Source organism: Dromaius novaehollandiae, chromosome 14, assembly GCF_036370855.1.
Source record: "Dromaius novaehollandiae isolate bDroNov1 chromosome 14, bDroNov1.hap1, whole genome shotgun sequence".
Taxonomy (NCBI): domain Eukaryota; kingdom Metazoa; phylum Chordata; class Aves; order Casuariiformes; family Dromaiidae; genus Dromaius; species Dromaius novaehollandiae.
The window spans coordinates 20,649,555-20,670,061 of record NC_088111.1 but is presented as its reverse complement, the minus strand read 5'-3'; the positions used below and the strand labels follow the sequence as shown (position 1 = coordinate 20,670,061).

General features: G+C 53.1%; 1 protein-coding gene across 3 annotated transcripts in view; it reads left to right on the top strand.

Annotated features, from left to right (window-relative positions):
• The window catches only part of LOC112983393 (ankyrin repeat and fibronectin type-III domain-containing protein 1-like), a 311,760-nt gene that overhangs the window by 274,573 nt on the left and 16,680 nt on the right, over positions 1 to 20,507 (top strand). For all 3 annotated transcript variants that reach the window (XM_064520675.1, XM_064520674.1, XM_026100490.2), the window contains 5 exons: positions 16,231 to 16,432; positions 16,788 to 16,995; positions 17,918 to 18,112; positions 18,420 to 18,533; positions 19,428 to 19,525. In XM_064520675.1, the coding sequence (XP_064376745.1) occupies positions 16,231 to 16,432; positions 16,788 to 16,995; positions 17,918 to 18,112; positions 18,420 to 18,533; positions 19,428 to 19,525 (817 nt within the window). The remainder of the gene's footprint in view (positions 1 to 16,230; positions 16,433 to 16,787; positions 16,996 to 17,917; positions 18,113 to 18,419; positions 18,534 to 19,427; positions 19,526 to 20,507) is intronic.

Here is a 20,507-nt window from a genome sequence, read left to right as displayed (position 1 = left end):
TTTCCCTGCCTAAGGAGATGGATATCCTGGTGGAGCACTTGCCTGCTCTCTGTGTTAGTGAAAGGTTGGTGGTGTCAGGAGATCTCATCCTCCCAATGCTTTCCTGGACCTGCTCTGTCATGGTCACAAGCTCTGAAAGGCTTTTTGCATGCAGAAAAGCATTTCTGTTCCTGGAATGTGAAGTTTCTCCTGGGCCTTATCTTTGGCCATTTTCTTCAGTGACTTGTGGTGTAGGCAGGGCTGGAATGGGACATCACATTACCCAGGGACCCAAGGCAGCATTCCCTGTGCACTGGTCTGCTCGCCTTCTCCTCCTCCTGCGCCAAGGTGGGACGAGGCAGGGAAGCTGTGACCCCGACACAACGGCCCACTGAGCATGGGAGCTGCTGTAGCTTGATGCTTAGCTGCGCACGTTGTTGAGGTTTTCAGAGCCAACTTGTTTTGCATAAACTATTGTGGCCCCGTCTCAGCAGTAGAAAAGCTGGAGATGGGGTTTGGGATGCCACTGGCAGCTGTTGTTATTCCTTCCTGGCCTGGCCCTCATCTTTGTCCCTGCCGTAGCAGCTTGGCTTTCTGCATTAGGCTGTAGCGACCCATGAAGGAGGTGTTTGTTGCCTGAGCAGCTGCTCCTTACCCCAGGGGAAAAGCCAGCAGCCAGGTAGAGCTGACCCTGAGCTACACTAGGACCATGCATAATCTGCTGATCTCCCCAGTCTCATGCAGGATGCTAGGTACCCTGCTGCAACACTGGCAGTTTTTAGTGACTCGCTTGAGTTTGCCAAGGCGGTCTGTGACAGAAGTAGGCATTAAAGCCCCCCCATCTCATCCTGATTTACCTGTGATGTCATACTTGCTGGCTTCCACATCGTTCACTGGTATGAACCAGTGTTCATACTGCATCATTTGCTCTGTCACCGGATAAGTTGGAGGAAAAAGAAGGTGAGAAATTCTCAGGGCTGGGGGATCTGAGGGCTCATTTGCACGGTAAATCCAAAGGTTTGCTTGCAGCCTGTCCCAGCCTGAGCTAGCCCGTGTGGACCCAGGGGCAAGACGTGGCTTCCCTGGCCAACACATGCCAGCACTCAGTAAGGAGTCCAAAGGGGTTTTTCAGGTTCATGGAGGTGCCCAGCGCCTTGATCTCAGGGTTATGCACACGTGTCGTTCAGCATGCAGCCAGGAGGAGCAGGATCAGGGGCATGGTGAGATGAGCCTTGGGAGCCCTGAGGATGTGTCCTCTGCCCCTCTTTCTGTTCAAGGGATGTCGAGGGGGAGGAAGGAGAGAAAGCAGCACTCACCAGGTGTTGGAGCAGGCCAGCCAGAAGTGGCGAGACGTTTCCTACCATCTCGGTGATGGAAAAGCCCAAGCTGTTTAGATCTGGCTCGAAGCTCGCACTCAGTGGCTCTGTGGAAATAGGGGATCTCCCAAGTGCTCCAAGAGATTTCTGAGGTCAGCTCTGATTCTGCAAGGACTGAGAGGCACCTTGGGACAGAGCAGAGAAGGGTAGCCCTTTGCTCCTCTCTCTGCCCAGTGGCTGGGGAAGGTTTTCTGTGCCACTTCCATCCAGGGGTTAATAGGAGCCTGTGGAGTCATTCAGGCCCCTCCTGACACCCCAGAAAAGGGAAGGATCGAGCTATCAGTAAGGTGGGTTGTTGTCCAAGCCTCACCTTCCCCAGCTGTCACTGCTGAGAAACGCTCTTGCATTATCCTCCTCCGTTGCAACGAAACGTGTTGGTCATGCTGGGCAGCTGGAGATGGGGGAGCTCAGTTGGAAGCGCTCTGCAAGTGCTTACCTGAGGCCGTGCGTGTTACTGCTCCAGGGCAACACAGTCGCCTGCTCCTGTTGCTGCTCGCAGCATCTCATTACCTGCACTGAAGCCCGAGGTGCTGGGGCTGGAACGGGTGATGACGGGGACGTCAAAGCCCAGGGTGCTGGGGTTGGGGGGTGCTGTTGGAGGCGTCTGCCTTGGGAGCTGTTTTGCCTCACAGCATGTTATAGCTTTTCATCTCCAAGGCCACCTGCAGCTGTTGGCCCCTGCCACTGATTTACTTTTCTTTACTACAGTGAAGTCATCCTCTTGTGTGCTGAGCACGACTGGAGGGGAAAAGGGCAAGGAAGGTACCTTTCACTCGACACGTTTATTGTAGACGGAGCCAGTAGACTTCTATTGTTAAGGCTGTATAACACTTTCCAGCGTAAGTTTGTTTGCTTATACCTTTGCCAGACTTTAACTGTTTGGTCTGAATTTTTCCATGCTCACTCGCTGCCTCAGGCTGAACTTTCTCCTTTTTTTTCAAGCTTCAGCAGAAAGTTGGGGAAAAATGGTAGCTTTGCCAATTTTTTTTTCCTCCTCTCTTTTTTGAGGACTTCTGGTGCCTCCATGCTTTGAAAAAGAGACTTCATATTTGGCAGGGTTGGTGCATTCCATTTCTACCAGGTCTCGTTGGGAAAGCTAGGATGCAAAATACAAAAGGGTTACTGGAGAGTGTAGAGCTTGTAAGAGCAAGTGCTTGCAGGTGAGGAACTGCGCAGTAAAGGTCATCTGTGAGCCTCTGAGTGCTTGTGCTTGGTAATGGAGCCATTCGTTACTTAGATACAGTTTCATCTACTGAAGTCTAGCAACTAGGAAAAGCTGAGGCAAAGCCTTATGAGAGGAGAGAGCCTTATGAGAGGAGAGAGCATGTTCCCCTGTGCTCATGTTGTCCTGTGAGACCTCAAGAAAAGGCATTTGTACCCCTTCCTCTCCCATGGGTGTGCTTTGCAGTCATGGCCGCATCCATTGCAATGCAAGGACAGATAAGCGCGTCCTGATGGTTGAGAATTTGACCTGGCAATTACTATGGTTTTTAATGTTGCTCTTTTGTATGCAACGTTAGGATGAAAGGAAGATCTTTTCTGCTTGCTGGCCTGGGGACTCTGACGATTCCTCCACGGGCTCTGTTATCTCTGCCTGTGCTTGGGCTTTGCCGCCGATGGTACCTCATCACTTTCAATAGCTAGAGGGAGAATAAAGTAAGAAAGGAGGTGGGAAAGCTCCGTTCTGAGGGAGATGCCAGACAAACCTTGACTGGAAGGAGACCTAACTGATGGTGAGGCCTCCGCTTGGTAATACCATTGCAGGAATGCTCAGGCCAGTGTGAGGCACTTTGTAGGAAAATGGCAAAAAAGTTGACTTCTCCTCTAGGATCACTGCATTTGGACCCTGACTCCACTGGAGATGCACAGGTGGAAAAGTTGGCTTTAACCTGCTTGAGTGGTTTTTGTGGTTGGGCACTTGTGAATCAATTCCTCTGGGATTGTGCTGGGTGGTGCTGGGGTGGCCCATTGTGGCCTGACCCCTGTGTACGTTGCGCATACTGGGTGGGGCATAAGCCCAGCAACGAGGATAGAGTGCAGGGTCTGGTCCCTGCTGTAAGAGGGGAAGAGCCGGATGACATCTGTAAGGTGATGGCCCCCGGAAGGTTTTCCCAGGCAAGGTTAGTGTGAAGAAGGTTGGCGAACCCAGTGGGTGCTGGGCAGGGAGCTGGTTTCGGAGCAAGGCAGGAGCAAATCCTGTGCGTGAAGCTGTGACAAACTGGGAGCCAGACTGGGAAGTGCTGCCAGCAGTATTTGTTCTGGAGGCCAAGGATCTCCCCAACGAGGGGGTGGATGTTCTTGGTAGCGATGCCAGGGACACCATGTGGGTAGCGGCCAGCATGCCCAGTGCTGCCGGCTGGGCCCTGTTGGTTGCCTTTCAACGAGAAAGGGGTTTTCTGACTCAAGTAACATTTACCAGCTGGGCGGCAGCTCTGGAGCCGGGTGTGTGCATTTGTCTGTTGTTCCATTGTGTCTTGGCCGTTGTCTCCTCCTCCCCACGGAGATCAATGTCTGTGGCCTGCCTTTTATAACCCATTGGGATGCAACTCTGGAAGTCTTCAGCCAGTGGTGCCGGCTTTCATTGTACAGCTTAGGCGCGCTTGAACAGCTTGGTCCACGTTTAGCTGGATGGCTTGAACAGGAAGACAGAGTGGAGGTGGCTTTCTCCCAGAAGGGACATCCCAGCGAAGTGCTGGGGCAGGTCACCTTGAGGGCTGCAGAGCTCAGGTTGGACACAGTCTGCTGGAAATAGAAACCAGTCGAGCGTATGGGGGAATGAGCTCAGATTGCCTCTGCAGGTCCTTCCTGGGCCAATTTTCTACAATTTCATGGTTTTAGAGGAGAGGTGGTTTACTACTAAAGCCAGACCTCACTAGTGTATTCTTCCTTGTGGCACAAGGTGGCGCAGGAGGTTAAAGGATTTGCTTTTCTTCCCTGCGGACCTGGGTTCAAATTGCTTCCCTCTCACTGGTGTAATGAGTTTGTGGGTCTCAGCCCCCATGGTCTGTGGCTGTACACGTCCAGTGAGCTGCACCCCCAGGGCCAGGCAGTGGGCACCCTCAGCTCCCGCGAAGCCTGTCTCGTGCAGAGAGGGGGGGCTGGGCCGCCATGCGAACGGCAGCCGGGGCGGCCTGGGCGTGCGGCTGCCGCAGAGCCCGGTGATGGCGGGCACGTGGCGTGGCAGGCGCGGTGCAGAGGAGCCGGTCTCGGCAGGCAGTACGCCGGTGGGTCGTGCGAGGCACGGCTGGCGTGCCCTGTTGTCCTGGTCCAAGGCCTGAAACGCGGAGCGCCTCTCTCCTGCACCCGCTCGGAGCCTGCCCTGCTTTCCCTGGGCTCCCGCGGGGTCCCGAGGGTTTCGCCCGGGGCGCGGGTACCTGCCGGCAGCACTCGGAGCAGCCGGCACAGGCTGCGTGCTGTCCCAGCACCGTCCCCTGCGGCCCCTTTCTCTAGCCGTGACGGCTCTCAGATTAAGCCGCTGGCTCCAAGCAGGCTTGGGTTACCACAGCAACTTCTACAACAACCTGCTCCAACAGCCTCCCCCCTCGTCCTTCCAAGAACCGGGGATCAGAGCCCGAGCAAGGGGATGGGAACCAAGTTTAGATCAGTGTGGCCTTATGCCCCTTCTCGCTCCTCCCGGCACGGTAATGAGGTCCTGACCGGATGGCTGAGAGTCCCCAGCCTCATCCTCTGAGTGCTTACCCCCATTCGGCTCCTGCAGGGTCCAAGCTAGGGCCTGATGACCCTATGGAGACTTTTTCCACGCGTTTTCTCTTCAGTGATCTTTGAGATCAGGCGTCGTATGACTCAGCTTCTTCATTTGATACCCACTATGAGAAGAGTTTGCACACATGCATCTGTGGCACAGACTGATGCTTGTTCCTGGCAGGCAAAGCGGGGATAGGATTTCTTCCTGAAACAGGGGCAGTAAGTCCCCACTCCTCATCTGCTTTTAATATGCGGAAGTCTGATTTAGCCAGGATGGTGCCAGTGGGTCGAGTTTGTCTTCCACAGCACTATCGACCTGTTTTAGCATCCGGACTTCTGAGACCCTAAGACGGGAGGAAGCACTGCTGCAATGCCGAGCAGGTGCTCAGCTCCCTGTCTCGGAAATCTGTCTGCGCACCCATCCCTACCTGCCAGGTCCCGCTGCGTGCGTGTGCCAGAAGCATCACGCACATTTTGGGTGCTGGGGCTGAACTGTCATTCCGTATGGGGCATGGTCAGCAGAAGTTGACACCGATGTAGATCTTGCAAAGGGCAGTTTGGCTGCTGACCTTTAGGTCCTGTTCATTTGTGCTGCCTGGGCTCCGTGAGCAGGGTCTGGGAGCTGTGTGGCTGCGAGCTGGTGCCTTGCTGAGTCCGGCAGTGACCCCCAGCTTCAGGATCTGAGCTGCCCCATGGCAACGGTGCCGTGTTCCCTCCCTGGGAGTGCTGGGTGAGCAAAAGGGTGCAGATCTCTGCATTGCAGAGAGTGAACGTGCCCCAAGGTTTGCGGGAGGCTGCAAGCCCTCGAGCGAGCAGGGCCCCGTGGGCTGAGTGCTTGGCACTCCATGGTGGAGGGCTGGCCTGTCTGCCTCCCGTCCTGGCGTCGGCGCTTGATTTTCTGGTGCTGACAGAGCTGTAATCACCCTGGGTGCTGTCTGTTATCACTGTCAAGCCCCACTGCCGTGGCAGAGGTGCACTGTTTGCTTGCATACTTAGGTAACATCTCGGGGCCAGCCTGTCTTGCAGCTCAGTCCTGTTTCCATGAGGTTCCATTTAAAACCAAAGGCATTCTCCAGCCCAAATTGCATTGCAGTTTAAGCCCTTCCAAGAAAATGAAACAAATACCCACGGACTGTAATTCGAATTGCAGCTCAATTAGGGCTCATTCCCAATACGATCGTAAAACCTCTAGTACGAAAACAAACAACCCAACCAAACCACATCCAAGCCTGACAGCATCCTCTGGAATGCCTTTAAAATAACAAGGGGGGGCAGAGAAGGATGAAAGCTGTATGGCTGGGAGGGAGAGGGTCCTTCATCCCCATGGGGGATCCCAAAGGTGGGATGAGACGGTGTAAGGCAGCACATTCATGGACTGGCACGGGGAGGGAAGAGAAGGATACGATGAAGAAGAGGGCTGTTTATCGACAAGAGGAAGGGTTGGGGGTCTGTGAAGTAAGGGACATGAGAGGCTCCCAGCAGGATGGGGGGAGTGCGAGGAAGAGGGGGGTGAGAAGGGACAGTAGGCATTTGTGGAGCACGGTGGCTGTGCTCCGAGCGGCCCGAGTCGGGGCTGCGGCACCCGCCGCGAGCGCAGCGGCACGTGTGGGTACGGGAGGGCTGGCGGGTGCTCGGAGCGGGGCCGCGCGGAGCGGGGAACGCGGCGCGGCTTGCAGCGAGGATGGGAGCGGGGACCGCGGCGGCTGGAATGCATGTCCCTCGTAACCCTGGCTTGCACCGATTCCAGTCAGTCTGGTGCCGCGGTTCGGGTTTCACTGTGGACTTTAAACCCAGCCATATTTAGCGTGCGCTTCTCTGGCCCGTCAGGGAGGGGAAGCCACAGCACAACTAATAAAAAAAGCCAAACAAAAACAATATAATTAAAGAGACTCAGCACTGTGTGTTCCCAAAGCAAGAACATTTACCCAAGACTTCCTTGCTCAGATACTTAATGTCAAGCAGCAATTAAAGGCTGGCATTGTAGGGAGTGCAGCAAGGAGGCTTTACCCTTCCTGGGAGGCAGGAGCCGAGGGGCTGTTTGCAGCTCCAGCCCAGCAGACCTGGCTCGGCCCAGGCGCTGCAGCGGTGGAGAGAGGTTGGAGAGCTTTGGATGTTTGAGGTGCCATGGGGACTAGCAGTGCTGGGAACGGGGACGCCAACAAGCTTTTCTTCATCATCAAGAGCAGCAGCCGCCGAGTAGCGGTTCCTGAAGCCCTCCGGACGGGAACATCCTTAGTCTGCAACGCACATACCCGGTTAGCTTAATCCCTCAGAAAGTGCTTAAGCAGAAACCCAGATTTTCTAGTCGCGAGCCACCAGGCAGGAGAGGCCAGAACCTCCGCTGGGGTAAATCATCAAAATAACCCTGAAGCCAGTGAAGCTGTGCTGGTTTATACAGCCGAGGGCCTGGCCTGACATGTTGACATTAATTCTCCCCTCCAGCGTCTCCTTCCTGACCCAGATCTGTGGATGGAGCCGGTGAAAGTCTCTGGGATTTTATTTTTCCTCACCCTCAAGGACTGATTTATGGTGTCCAGAGTCAGGCTGCCCTGCAGAGAGAAAGCTGTTGAGGGGAGGCCTTGTCAGCCAGTACCTGCCTTTCAGAAGCGTTCCCTGATGGATGGTCTCCCGGCTGCTTATATTATCAACTCTGTCTGGTTTAAAAAAAAAAAAAAAAGGCCATTGCAAATAGTCCCTGATTATGATCACTGAGGAGAAATGTCTCCAGTGTGGTGGAAATCTTGCATGTAATATGCATGTAAAGATAGAGGAGATATATAGAAGGGGACAAGCGTGTGTGTAGGCACAGCCAAAAAGGTGTCACGTTGTGACTACTGGGAATACACAGTAGCAATCCTGATCGTGATGGAAGATGGGATATCATGGATGCCTAAGGAACTGAAAGTCTTATTTCAGTTATATTTTAATGGGAGTTGAGCCACAGGCTCCTTCTGGGCTCATTTAAAAACCCCAATCAGAATGCTTAATTAGGAAAAAAAAAGAAAAAAAAAGAAAAAGCATTATTGTATTGCAACAGAATTTGTTTGAGCTTCTCCGCTCCCTTCCTCCCCCAAATTTACTGCTTGGCCTGCAAAAATGGTGTGTTTTATGGGAGGCCAGGCCTCCGCAGACTGTCAGCAAGTGATCTACTTGGTTGGCTCTGAACTTTTCTTAGAGTCCCAAAGTTTTTGCTAACCTAAAATCTCTGTTTCTCTCAAATTTAGAGTGTATGATTTACAAGGGACTTGGCTCACGGGGACTTGCGGTGGATGGCTGGCTGCACTGGAAGGCTCTTCCCCACTGCCCTGCCAACGGGACGCAGCTGTGCCTTGGAAAGACACGCCGCGATTGTTCTCGGGCTGATTCGCCTTGGTGCTAGCGCTGTGCCAGCTCCGCAGCGGTGGGGCTTTGCGTGTCCCTCCCCTGGGCTGCGTGTCCCAGCTGCCGCAGCTCCTCGGGCGGTCGCTGCGCCTGGGCAATAGCCGGCGTGAAGGAACATCTCACGACCCTCCGGCTGGCCCAAGGGTGTCCTTGCCGTCGGCTCACGTGGCAGCCACGTTGCTAGTCAAGGGTTCAGCAAGGGAGGCCTGCAGCCTCCTGTGTTGGGAAACAGTCCCTACAGGGGAAGTGTGACACAGTGACTTTGCTCACTCGGTGAGTCCTCTGCTTCTTCCTCTGCAGTGGTGCAGGGAGCTAAAGGCTGGGCCGAGTTGCAGATTTTGCCTGAAGTGTGGACTTCGTGATGTTTATTCAAGCATCGAGTTGCTAAGGGGTTGCTCTCAAATCCAGTGCCATGCCATGAAGAGAGCAAAGGGTTGTATGGTCTTGGGTATCCCCTCTGTGCCGCTGGCTTGGTCGCAAGCTCCTTGAGAAGAGAGCATGCCTGGCACGGAGGCCCAGGGTCCCAGTGAGACAACCTGCAGTAATAACAGCAGTGCCAGAACAATGCCTGATGCCTGGCTGCTTGGGAGACCCTACGCAAACCCGGCGCGCTGGGCAGCAGCTCCTGGCCTTGCTGCTATGCCGAGCCAACAAATGCTTCTCCTAGCGTCAGGCTAATAGTATTGGGCTTCTGGAGCACAAACAAAAATGTACTGGCAGGAGTAGGATCTATATAAGTTAGAGTTGTTTTTGCTAAACAAAAGAGGCATGCTCATTTCAGCTCCATTCAAAACAAAACCCATTGGGTTTGCCAAATGGGAAAAAGAGAAAATCTGTAGGAAACAAACAAACAAAGCCCTCGGTCTGGTTTGCTGCCTTTACTCGGGCCCAGGTTTGATTAAGCAAGTGCATTTTTGAGGCAAGCAGATGTTTCTGCTGAGCAGAAATGCTGACAGTGGCATTTGGCAGCATCAGCCTCTGGTGGATGTATGGCAGGCCTTTGGCACTAGGCCAACGTGTGTATGGCTGGATGTGACCAAACTGTGCAGGTACAAGTGGTCAGGACTGTGAAAAGCCTGCCCAGCTCTTTCATGTTTGCAGGAAGGGATTTCACACGGGTTCTCTGCACGGCAAAATGGCAGGAGCCCTTTGGAAACCCTTAGCCAAGTGCGGGGCCCTGTGCTTCCCTGCCTCTGCTCTTACAGCTGATTGGAGGTTTTGCAGTGGCCAGAGAAAGATAACTGAGCTCTTCATGCGTTTTGGTGTCTCAGAACTAACCCTTGTGTGGTTAGATCTTCACTGGACTATTTAACTAATGCATGCCACTCCATCTTTGCATGGCCTGGGATGGTTTATGCTCTCTGTCACTCAGCGCGTGCATAGCTGTGTGTGCTCTATCTCCATGCTGCATTCGGTGTCATCCCCAAACCACAGGTTTGTGCTGGTGCACGGACAGGGCTGGGGAGCTGCAGCCAGGTCCTGGTGCAGAGGCAGGGCTGTGCAGCGTGGCTCCAGAGGATCATCCTTGGGAACCACTCTGGTGGGAGCAGGTCTCCTCTGCATGTTTTGATGTGTGTGGAAGTAGAGGAGCAATCTACTGTCATTCAAGGTGTAGCAAAGCACTGCCTCCCCTACCTATGCTCAGTGGCCATGGATGTGTCCTGCATCCCTCCATCCTCCCTTCCACCTCTTGCTCACTCTCCTGATATTCACTCAATAGGGCTGTGTCCTTAATTGCATCTGGCGGATATTCATGGCTCATTCACTGCTTATCCTCTCTTGGCCAGGCAGTGTCTGTTCATGCCCCCTCTAGCATCTCCATCTTAGAGCTGTGCCTGGGGAAAGGAGATCCCTCAAACATGGGCAGAGCTTCCATGTGCTCCCCAAACCAGCATGTGTGGCTGAGCAGCGTGACCCACGTTCAGCGCTGGACCCACTGCACTGAAGGCGCAGCATGAAGCAGTCCATAAGGGCTTCCCACTGGACTTACCACACAGTGTACATCCTGCTGAGGAAGGGCCTAAAATACCAACACATAAGCTCATCTAATCAAGATATTTTGCAAAACCATCATAAGTCTTTGAGAGGACTATTCAGCCCTACTCAAAGACACCAGACAACATCTGTGAAATATTTAAATATCTGTTTGAGGTCTGTACACCTTGGGATAGGCTTTAGACAGTGATCACCTTTTGTATTTCTGTACACTTGGTGACTGAGAGATCCTGCCTCACTGAGCAGGATCAGCGGCAGTGTTTGAAAATTTCCTAGCCACATCCAGAAGAGCACCTTTCACAAACAGGCCTGGCACATGCATTTGGGTTGGAGCACAGATGTGTTTCTGGTGCCAGTTTAGGAAATCTTCCTTCTGCCAGAGTGCAGGGTAATTGATGCGCAGGCTGTTCCCATGAGTTCTGTGGCTTTACAGAGACGCTAGATGTAGCATTTTGTCCTATACTTGGTGTGCCTTTTGGTAGACAGTAGGGTTATATCCCACCGTTTTGGGAAGCACTTCCCTACTCCTGCACTGTTTCAGATCCATACTGTATTTCCCCAGTCTTGAAGAATTGCTTATACTCGGGCGTCAGATACAAGTGCATCGGCAGTTCCTCTTTGTGCTGGAAACTGCATTTCTGGTTCATGTCCACATGAGCCAAAAGGAGCTTGTTTGTGTGTTAAGAGCTGGAATAAACTCTGCTGTAGAATATTTAGCAGCTGAGTGTGGCTGTGAAGTGTAATTTCCTGCAGAATGTATACACCAACTTAGCAAAGTGAGCAGGGTCCTGGTCATGTGGTCAGTGTGAGTGTGCTTGAAAGAGAAAAGACCCCTCACTCAGCTGTCTTCTGGAATAGCCTGTACATCAGTGCTCTTGGGCAGTTTGCTGGCTGCTCTCTTGATGCAAGCTCCCATTTGAGGGGAGGTTGGCTGGACTGGGTTGGGTTTGGTTTAGTTTCACTGGATAACTATGTTTTCTAGACTTCTCCTGTCCTTTTCCTGTTCCTTCACTGGACAACTTTATGAATTGAGTTGGACTGCAGTTCAAGAGAGCATCCCTGGAAACTTGCACTAACATACCATTGACATCCGTGGCACCAAAGCGGTGAAGTGTTCCCCATGCCACTAAGCTATAACGATCACTCCCAATGAACCAGCCCTTGCCCTCTTCCCCACTCCAAGTCTCCTCTTCCTTTCAAAGAGTTAACACCTTTCATCCTCTGTCTTTCGGACTTCCTTTTTCTTGTGCACAAAGCCTCATGGCTTTTTTTTCCTCTGCTGCATAAGGCTGCAGACAGCCGGGAACAGTTTCTCTAAGTGACAAGCCACCCACACCGCTCCTGGGGACAGGAGGCATGGTGCTGAGCTCATGTCTGCCACTCCGGGCTGGAATCTGCCCTCTTGCTGCCAGCATGAGTAGGCACCGTGATGAGCTCATTCTTTTCAAGGCCAGTGTCTGAACGGGGAGGGGCGCTAGGAGAGGATGGGGAGAGCTTCGTGAGGTCTTAGCAACCTCAGTCTTGGCTTTTGGCTTGAAGACCATTGACACCACTTGCAGTGGGTCATGCATATCAGCCTTCCCACAGCCCAGGCTCCTTCTGGTGGTAGATGGCTTGGGGTGTCTGTTGTGTGCTCACTGGTCCCAGGCAGCCACATCTGCTGATCTGCGGGCAGGACAGTCATTGCCAGTCCAGCCAGGTCCCCCCAGCTCCTGTGCCTGAGAGGGGACTGCTTGGCAGCAGGGAAAATGAAGCGTGTGCTCCCGCTGTGGGCTCGCAGTTCTGGGGCAGCAGACCCATGGGTGGCCTGTGCTCTGCGGCAGGAGCCTGATCTGGGCATTGTCCACAGCTGCGTGTGGAAGGCCGACCTTGCTGGGCTTGGCCTGGGGCTAGTGGGGTTCGTTCCAGTAAGCCCCGGGGTCTGGCCTTTGCTTCTCAGCTAACAGGACAGAACAGCCCTGTCTGACATGGAGTGGTTCTCTGCTGGAGTCTCATAGAGGCTACACCCTTAAACAAAATGCACTTAAAATCATATAATTACAACAATTATTAACACTGTTTACTAGGCCAAGATCTGCAGCTCTGGAAACATTAAAAGTCAGGATATGCAGAAACCACAACATTATAAACTACCCAGTGGATTTGCTTGTGTTCATTACAGGAAAAGAGAAGGATAAAATGAAGTTGTCTTATGCACATCCATCCTCATGTGTTTTTTTTGAAAAAAGGCATTGCTTTAATGAAATGGGTCTGGCCAACCCTACTGCATCCTTTGGAAGTACCTCAGCCTTTTCCATGGGTTGGGTGATGGAGTTTGTTAGTAACTGATTGCGTGCGGATTTCTGGCAGTGCAGGCTTGTCGTCCACGCCATCTCCCTCACAGTCACAAATGCGCCCTGTGGCCGGAAGGCTGAAACACTGGCACGGGAAGGCACCCTTCCCCATGCGGTAGTGTTTGCAATAGTCCGTAGGCAACTCATTAGCAACTGATGGTGGTTGAGATAAATTTAGTTCCGCTTCACTGAAACCACAAGGGCAAACGAGCTAATTGTAGTGTCCCTGCCTCCTCTGACCTCCTCCCACCACCTCCCTGGCAGGATCAGGCTTTGCCATCAGGGTGAGCTCCTGTTGGCTGGTTGCACCTTAAGGACACGACATCTGTGGGTGTTGTTTTCAGCTATCAGTTGCTCCACCGCACAGTTTAGCTCTAGATAAATCAAGACCACTTCACTGAGTCCAGATGACTCATAACCACAGGGCAGGAAACTCTTTTATCTTTGGGGCAGCCAGTTTAATATAGATTGATGTTCACTCCTGAGCTCTGAATAATTTCCGTCTCTTTACTTCTCATTAAAGGCAAATCAGATGAGGGAAAATGGAGAGAAATTTCTCTTTGTCTTCTGTTTCTACTATCTCTGATTAACTGCCTCGAAACTCTGGAGTCTGCCTGTACTGGATCCTTTGCCATCTATATTATTTGGCATAAAAAAGACAACCCTGCTTCTGCCCCAAAGCACACTCCTTTTTTGAACGTTGATTCTGCAGGCATGCATGCAGCAGTGTTCTGTCGCGCCAGAACTGTCTAACACAGCTTCCAGAGAGGTAGTTTTAGGGTCTTCCTTCCTTTTCCCGGAGTAGAAAAACATTGTTGCCTCCCTGGATCAATGGGAACTACAAAAGGATTAGGTACTTTGCCAGCTCACGGACAAGCCTGTTAAAAGAGCAGTCTTCACCTCCAAACACTAGCTGATGGTGAAGAGATAAAGAATTATGTGGCAGGGAACTTTTAAATATGAGAGAAAGGGCAAGATTTTGCTTCAGAATCTTTTGAGTCAATTATTTCTCTTACCTAAGTACATCGGATAACTCTTTGTTTCTTTGGGCTTAGTCCACGGGTCAGGACCTGCCTTCCTGGCTGACTCTTCCTGTGAGAGTGCCATGCCTGTACAAGCATGGGTGGGTTTTCTCTCTGAATTTCTGTCCACCAGTGACAACAGAGCTGTATGAAGCTTCTCCAGTCCTTTGATTTGTGGGATCTTGTATTTGCCATGTGTTGAGCCCCAGCACCTTGGCACTAGAAGTATTCAGCTGATCTACCATTCCAGTACTGGCCATGCCAGCAGCTTCTTTATGTCCATGATGAAATAAGAGGAGTACAGTCTGGCATGGCCATAAGGTGAGGAATATGCATCCAGAACGAGGTGTGTCCCATTTAGCCGGGAGCTGGTTCTCCACCCCGTTCCTGTGTTACACAGGGTCTCTGCCCACATGGTGATGCCACTCATGCCAGATTCTTCCATGTGGAGAACTGCTTCCCTTCCTCATTTGTTAGAAACAGTAAGACCCTGCTTCATGAATTTCACTAACCTTTGTGTGGAGACATGGTTGGTCCGGGGACGGGGGGAACATGGAGATCTGACTTGCCTTCTGAAGCTCATGTGGTTGGTGTTCTCAGTATATCTGTTTGCTCTGTTTCCATAAACTGGGCAGCGCAAAGCCCTGTGTTTGGAGAACGCTTCATCCCTGGAAAAATCCAGAGCAGCAACTCAACACTACAGCTCAGGCCTCACTCAAGACACTTCACTCTGTAGGCTGAACCCAGTGAGATGAGGTGACTGGCAGGAGCCAACCTCCCCACCATTTGCTGCATTTAAATATCGCAGTAATAAAAGGTAAAATCATTAAAGCGCTTCTGCAGCCCACTGTGCCTAATCTGAAATCAGGATGATGAAGAGCACATAGTGAGGTTGTTATTAATATCTTGCCTTCTCATGATGGCTTTGTAAACATCATCATCACAGTCACAGCTCCGCAGTAGCATTTTGGCCTGACCTTCTAGACAACTGTCCTGCTTTTTGTCATGTTCACTCCTTGCTTGATATTTAACCAATGAAGTGGCGTGGGGAAGACCTTGCTCCTAAATATCTGACCTTATACACAAGGGTATGAGGTCAAAAATGAGAGAAACTGTTAAGCTTAGTTAGACTAAATGCTCGTTAGACCTGATGCTTCTTTACTGGGAATTGTGCCACTGGCTACAGCAATAAGGGGATCAGATGTTTGACGCCAGTAAAAATACTTGGTCCTGTAACAGATGGCTCATGGGCAAAAGCCCCATGTAGCAGTGAGACAAAACTTGCACTGAAAACAGGGGACTTTTGCTGGGCAACATTCCGGTGTGAACAGAAGGGTCAAGTCCAGAGAGAGAGAGGCAGCTCCCCATGTGCAAAGCTGAGAAAGGATGTCCAATTTCTTAGCCATTTATACGTATTTGTCATGGCTATTTAAAGAAGAAAATCAAAATCAGAGTGGAGAGAAGATATTTTAGCTTAATTAATGTGGACTGAAGTTTAGAAGCTGAGGAGTGACTGTTAAGTCCTGATCTTCCAGCGTGCAGGAGGTTGGGAGTCAAACAGTGGCTAATCCCCTTAGGGGCCGGGCATTTTTCTTGGTGCCATTAGAAGTTGGCTTTTGTCCATTTCTCGCTCTCATTTTGCTTTCAGACGATGTCATTTGCTTGAATAAAGGCCCTGGAGGAAACGGTGTACAAAAGAGAGCTCAGGGGTAGTGATAAACAGTGGGAGACAGGTTCCCATTAGAAAGATAAATACAGAGAGCTCAGATGAGGCCATCCTAAGCTGACTGCAGTGGCAGTGCTCACCTGGAGTGTGTTCAGGAGGGTGACGGAGGTTCTTTGCCACTGAAGAGGAGCGTGCAGACCCTGGCTACCAAGTGGGCCTACACAGCCCCAGACAACAAGATGCAGCTCTTCTCTGGATGACCTGGACATTGAGAGACTGGGAGTAAAGAAGCGTCTTCCTAATTTGATGGATGGGTACCAGTAACACAGATGAGCTCCCCGAGGTTGCTTGGGGTGTCTGAGCAAGTAGCTGAGCATGGCTGCCCGGGCTCCCAGAGCAGCACAGGGCCAGGCCAGGCCTTAGTCCTGGCCTGGAAGGAGATTTCTTACCTGCAGGGCTTGTGCAAGCACAGAGGGACTCCCATGGGGCTCAAGAGACAACGATGAGGAGAAGGGAAGAACCAGCCTTTTGTGATAAGGCATATGTATTAGGACATTACTGGCATCAGCTGCCACCTTCCACCCTCCCCGTGTTTGATGGTACCCTGAAGCAGAAGTGATCGTGTCTGGCTTGTCCTGGGTTGTGCTCTGGTGTCTTAATGCAGCCCTGCCGCCACAGATTGCTTGCCTCTGGCTTTCTGGTACACCCTTGCAGCTGCCCTAGTCTGGGCACTCATGTGCCTTTTTACCCCCCATCTCTCCTCCTTTTCCTAGGTCATCCTCCCCGAAAATGACACAGCAGATGCGGGACCTTCAGCTGGCACAGGCCAGGAAGCCACCAGGCCCTTCATCGCCAAATGCTGCCAAAAGGCTCTACCGAAACCTGTCGGGGAAGTTCCGCGTCAACTACACGTCCTTCGACGAGGGCAGCCTGGCAGGCAGGAGCGAGAAGGAGAAGCTCCGCAAGTCCTACCTGGTCAGTGCCCCGTGAGCGGCCGTTTACCAGCCCTGACAGTGGCTGCTCCATGGCCCTGCCCAGTGTCCCACTGATGGGGAAGATGGATGCAGGTGTGGGTGATAGCTGTTGCGTGTTGTGGCGTTGGGGTGGAAGTCCAAGACTGCGTGAAATGAAGCCCCTCTGCAGCAAGTTTAGCTGGAGCCGGCCCGGGTGTTTGCTCAGCTGGCTGTGTCTATAAAGAACTGATGCCTTTGGAACAGGGGCAGCCACCCTGTTTGGTGTCTCTGGGGTGCTGGCGAAGGCCTGAGGTGTTGGGTGGGATGAAGGGGTGTTCCCTCACGCTCAGCCATCCTGCATTTCTTGCTCTGTCCAGTTCCAGAGCAATGCCGCTCTCTTTGAGGCTGTGGAGCTGCAGGATCTGGACAGGGTCCAGGAGCTGCTGAAGCAGTATAGCCCCGAGGAGCTGGATCTCAACACCCCGAACAGCGAGGGGCTGCTGCCCCTGGACATTGCTATCATGACCAACAATGCTCCCATAGCCAAGGCTCTGCTCCAGGCAGGAGCGAAGGAGAGTCCACACTGTAAGTTGGTATAGGATGAGCTTCTCTGTCTGAATCTCCTGGGTGTCTGCTCTGTGTGCCAGTGGAGTTGCCAGTCACAGCACCCAGACGGTGCTGGCCATGTCCATGCTGCATGAGCCAAACTGACTGGTCAGCCATCAGGAAAGGGGAGCTAACTGGGGCTTGGGACTCACATGTTACAGACAGTAGAAATCTCCCTGTAGCCTAAGCACATACTGTGGTAAGGGTCTCCCAGGACCAGGGTAAGGTTGGGTCTCTCTTGTGCTGTCCCCAGGTGCTTGCAGCTTGTGCAGGCTGTCGCTGGGGGTGAGCCCCACTCTCATCCTGGTGGAGGTGAAGAGTTGGGCAAGCGATGGAAGCACACACGTGCCTGTGGGCTGGCAGCAATCCCAGGACAGCAGGCAGTGGCTGGGTCCTGGACCCTGGGTCTACTGTGGAGAGAGAGGCAGCACAGATGGTGGCAAGGGTTTAGAGCAGCTGAGCAGCTTTCATCTGCTTCCCTGAAGCCCAGACTAGAAAAAGTGTGTGTCCAAGGTCCAGCAGGCTGGAAGTGGGCTGTGCTGCAGCCACAACAGCTCTGGCTCCAGGGGTGGCTGCACACACAGCAGCCGCTACTTCTCTTGCTGGACATGCCAGGCAGCAACCAGGAAAGGTGCTGGCTCCATGTTTAAAAGCAGGAACCAAGTATTTAATAGTGCTGTGGTAGGAAGAGAAGCCTGGCCCTTCTGCACCCTCCTGCCCCTCTCCTAGTCACACACTGGGGAGAGGAGGACATGGGCCGGTCAACTGCTCCCCAGGAGCAGTACGCTGGGGGGAAGATGGGGATTTGGGGTGCAAGCGGGGCCTGGGCACAGCCTAATCATCTTCTCTCCCTTTTGATCCCTGCCTGGGGCACGCCATCTCTGCCTGCATGCCTCCCCAGTCGTGAGTTTGGAGAGCCGCTCCCTGCACCTCTCCACGCTGGTGCGCGAAGCGGAGCAGCGTGTCAACGAGCTGACGGCACAAGTGGTGAATGAGGCTCCCAACGCTGACTGCTCTGAGAAGGAGAAGCAGCTCAAGGCCTGGGAGTGGCGATACCGGCTTTACAAGCGTATGAAGGCTGGGTTTGAGCATGCACGTGAGTGCCAGCAGGAGGGATGGTGGGCAGCCCCTGCACTGGGGGGAAAGGAAGGGAGTGCGACGTGGGTCTAGAGCTGTGGCGGGGGGGCTGCAGCAGCACCAGCTGTAAGAGCGCTCAGCAGCCTGCAGCTGGGGGCTTGCCTGGCAGTCACTGGCAGGGCCTGCTGTAAGGCTGCCCGACGGGTGTGAGCACTCTGGGAAGGTGTCCGTGGTCTGGGATGGGAAGGCCCAGGAGGGACACAAGGCAGTGAGGGGCCTGGAGTGACAGTCGTTGCTGTAACAGTCCTTATATTCTCCGTCCCCAGGAGTGCCGGACCCCCCCACCAATGTCCACCTCTCTGTGGCTAGCAGCTCTTCAGTGCAGGTGACCTTCTGGGAGCCCCTGAGTGTCAACTCAGCCGTCGTCACCAAGTACAAAGGTCAGGATCTTGCGGGACCCGTGCCACTGCCACGCACACAGAGGGAAGCGCTCTGGGTGTACGAGTGGGATATGGATGGGGCACTGTCCCTGTGCACGTGGGGCCAAGACACTGGCTTGCTGGGAGGACATGCCACAGTGCTGCCAAGTCCTTGGAGAGCTTCATTTGCACTCAAGCGTGAGAGGGACCAGGGCTGCACACTCCAGAGGTGGCCTGGCTGCCATCCAAACTGTTGAATCTGGCCTGAATCAACATCCTGGACCAAGCCAAAATTCGTGATGCCTCTTGTTTGCCACCCTCTTGTCCTGCACACTGTAGAGCTTTGCAGTCCTGCCGCTTAGCATGCTGGTGTCTGGATCCTGCCAGAACAAGGCCCAGTTGGTGTTAACATCTGTTCCTGCTCTCCCCAGCCATTTCAACCTAGATATGTTTGGCTTCTGGGAGCATTTGCCTCTATCAAGCACCACTAATTTCTGAACCATCATCTGTTTATTCGAGTCGTGTCCCTCTCACCTTTGTCTGACCCATCTGTCTCTCCCTTTTCACTTCTGGGCTTGTTCTCTGCCCATGAAGGCACTGACCCTGTCTGACATGGCTCAGGGTGGTGGATCACAGTTCACAGGGTGCCAGACAGTTCTCCATGCTGTCACCTTCCTTGTGGCTCCTACCCTCTCCCTGCTGCCTTTGCTCAGCTGTGTCCAGCTCATGCAGATGACCTGGCTGTAGCCCACACTCAGATTTTCAGGCAGTCCGTTTGCAGCTGCTGGGCTCCAAGACACTGCAGCCACCCCCGGCAGCCTCCCCTGCTTTAGCCTCGGTACTGAGGCTGCCCAGGGACACATGGCTGAGGCTGCCTGGGGGTGCATGGCAGCACAGGGCTCTCTTTCATTTCAGTCGAGTGGAGCTGCTCCCCCACCTTCTCACCACCGCTGGGAGAGGCTGTGATAGACAAGCTGAAAAACCTGCACTTCACTATCCGGGGACTCGTGTCGGTGAGTTGTCAGGGCACCCCGGCTGCTGGTGGGGATCTGGACTGTGGGTGGAGAGGAAAGTGGAGAGCCCACAGCCAGGCAAAAGCTGTTGGCTGCGGTGGCCTGGCTGGTTGGCATAGGTGGCCTGTCTTTCACCAGACTGAATGCTGGGAGGTACTGGTTCATCTCTTCAAGCAGAAGAAATAGAATTATTGCCTTGTGCGTGAAATTTTCTGCACGGCTTGTGAACAGCTAAGAACTTGGGGCCAGGAGAGGTGTCTGTCTTTCCCCACACGTCTGTGGCTGCCTTTGCGAGACACAGTGCTGGCAGTAGGGAAATCCCCAGCAAACAGTGTCTAGGGACTTCTCAAGTGAAAAGGAAAACAGGCCCATTCACTAAGCATCTGATTTATCCTCTGTCCCCCGCCCCGCTCCTGTCTCCACCCATGCTCCTCTTGGCCAATAAATCAGCAACTTGTTCCTCTGCCACCTGCAAAGATCAAACCCTCTCACCAGCTCCATAGCTAATTGGAGAGGAGAATCAGCCCATTTCCATCTCTGAGAGCTTAACAAGGTCACGGGCTGGTTTGGGCCAGGGCTCCCCACCGTTTTATCTCTCTGAGAACTGCAGGGCCCAGGCTGCCTGTCAGCTGTCCCCTTCCCAGCCGGCTGCGGTCCTTCTCCATGCATACACACTGGAGCAGAGCCTCGGAGCAGGTCCCTGCCGCCAGCGTGTTTTGTGGAGGCAGATGAGGTGGGCATGGTGACTCATCTTGTAAGGAAACTGCAGTAGGATGAGGAACTGGGTAGGGAGAACTGCAGGCTGAAGTAGTGTAATGGAGTTTGGACGAACCTGGATCATCATGTGGTCATCGTTGCCCCGCAAGTGTGGTACTTTCTGCGAGCACCAAAGGCAAGTGTTAAAGTCCTGGGGAAGGTTACTGCCATCGCAAAATCTCTTGTAGTTGAGCCTGGGTAGTTAGGCCTGCTGTACACTGTGGCT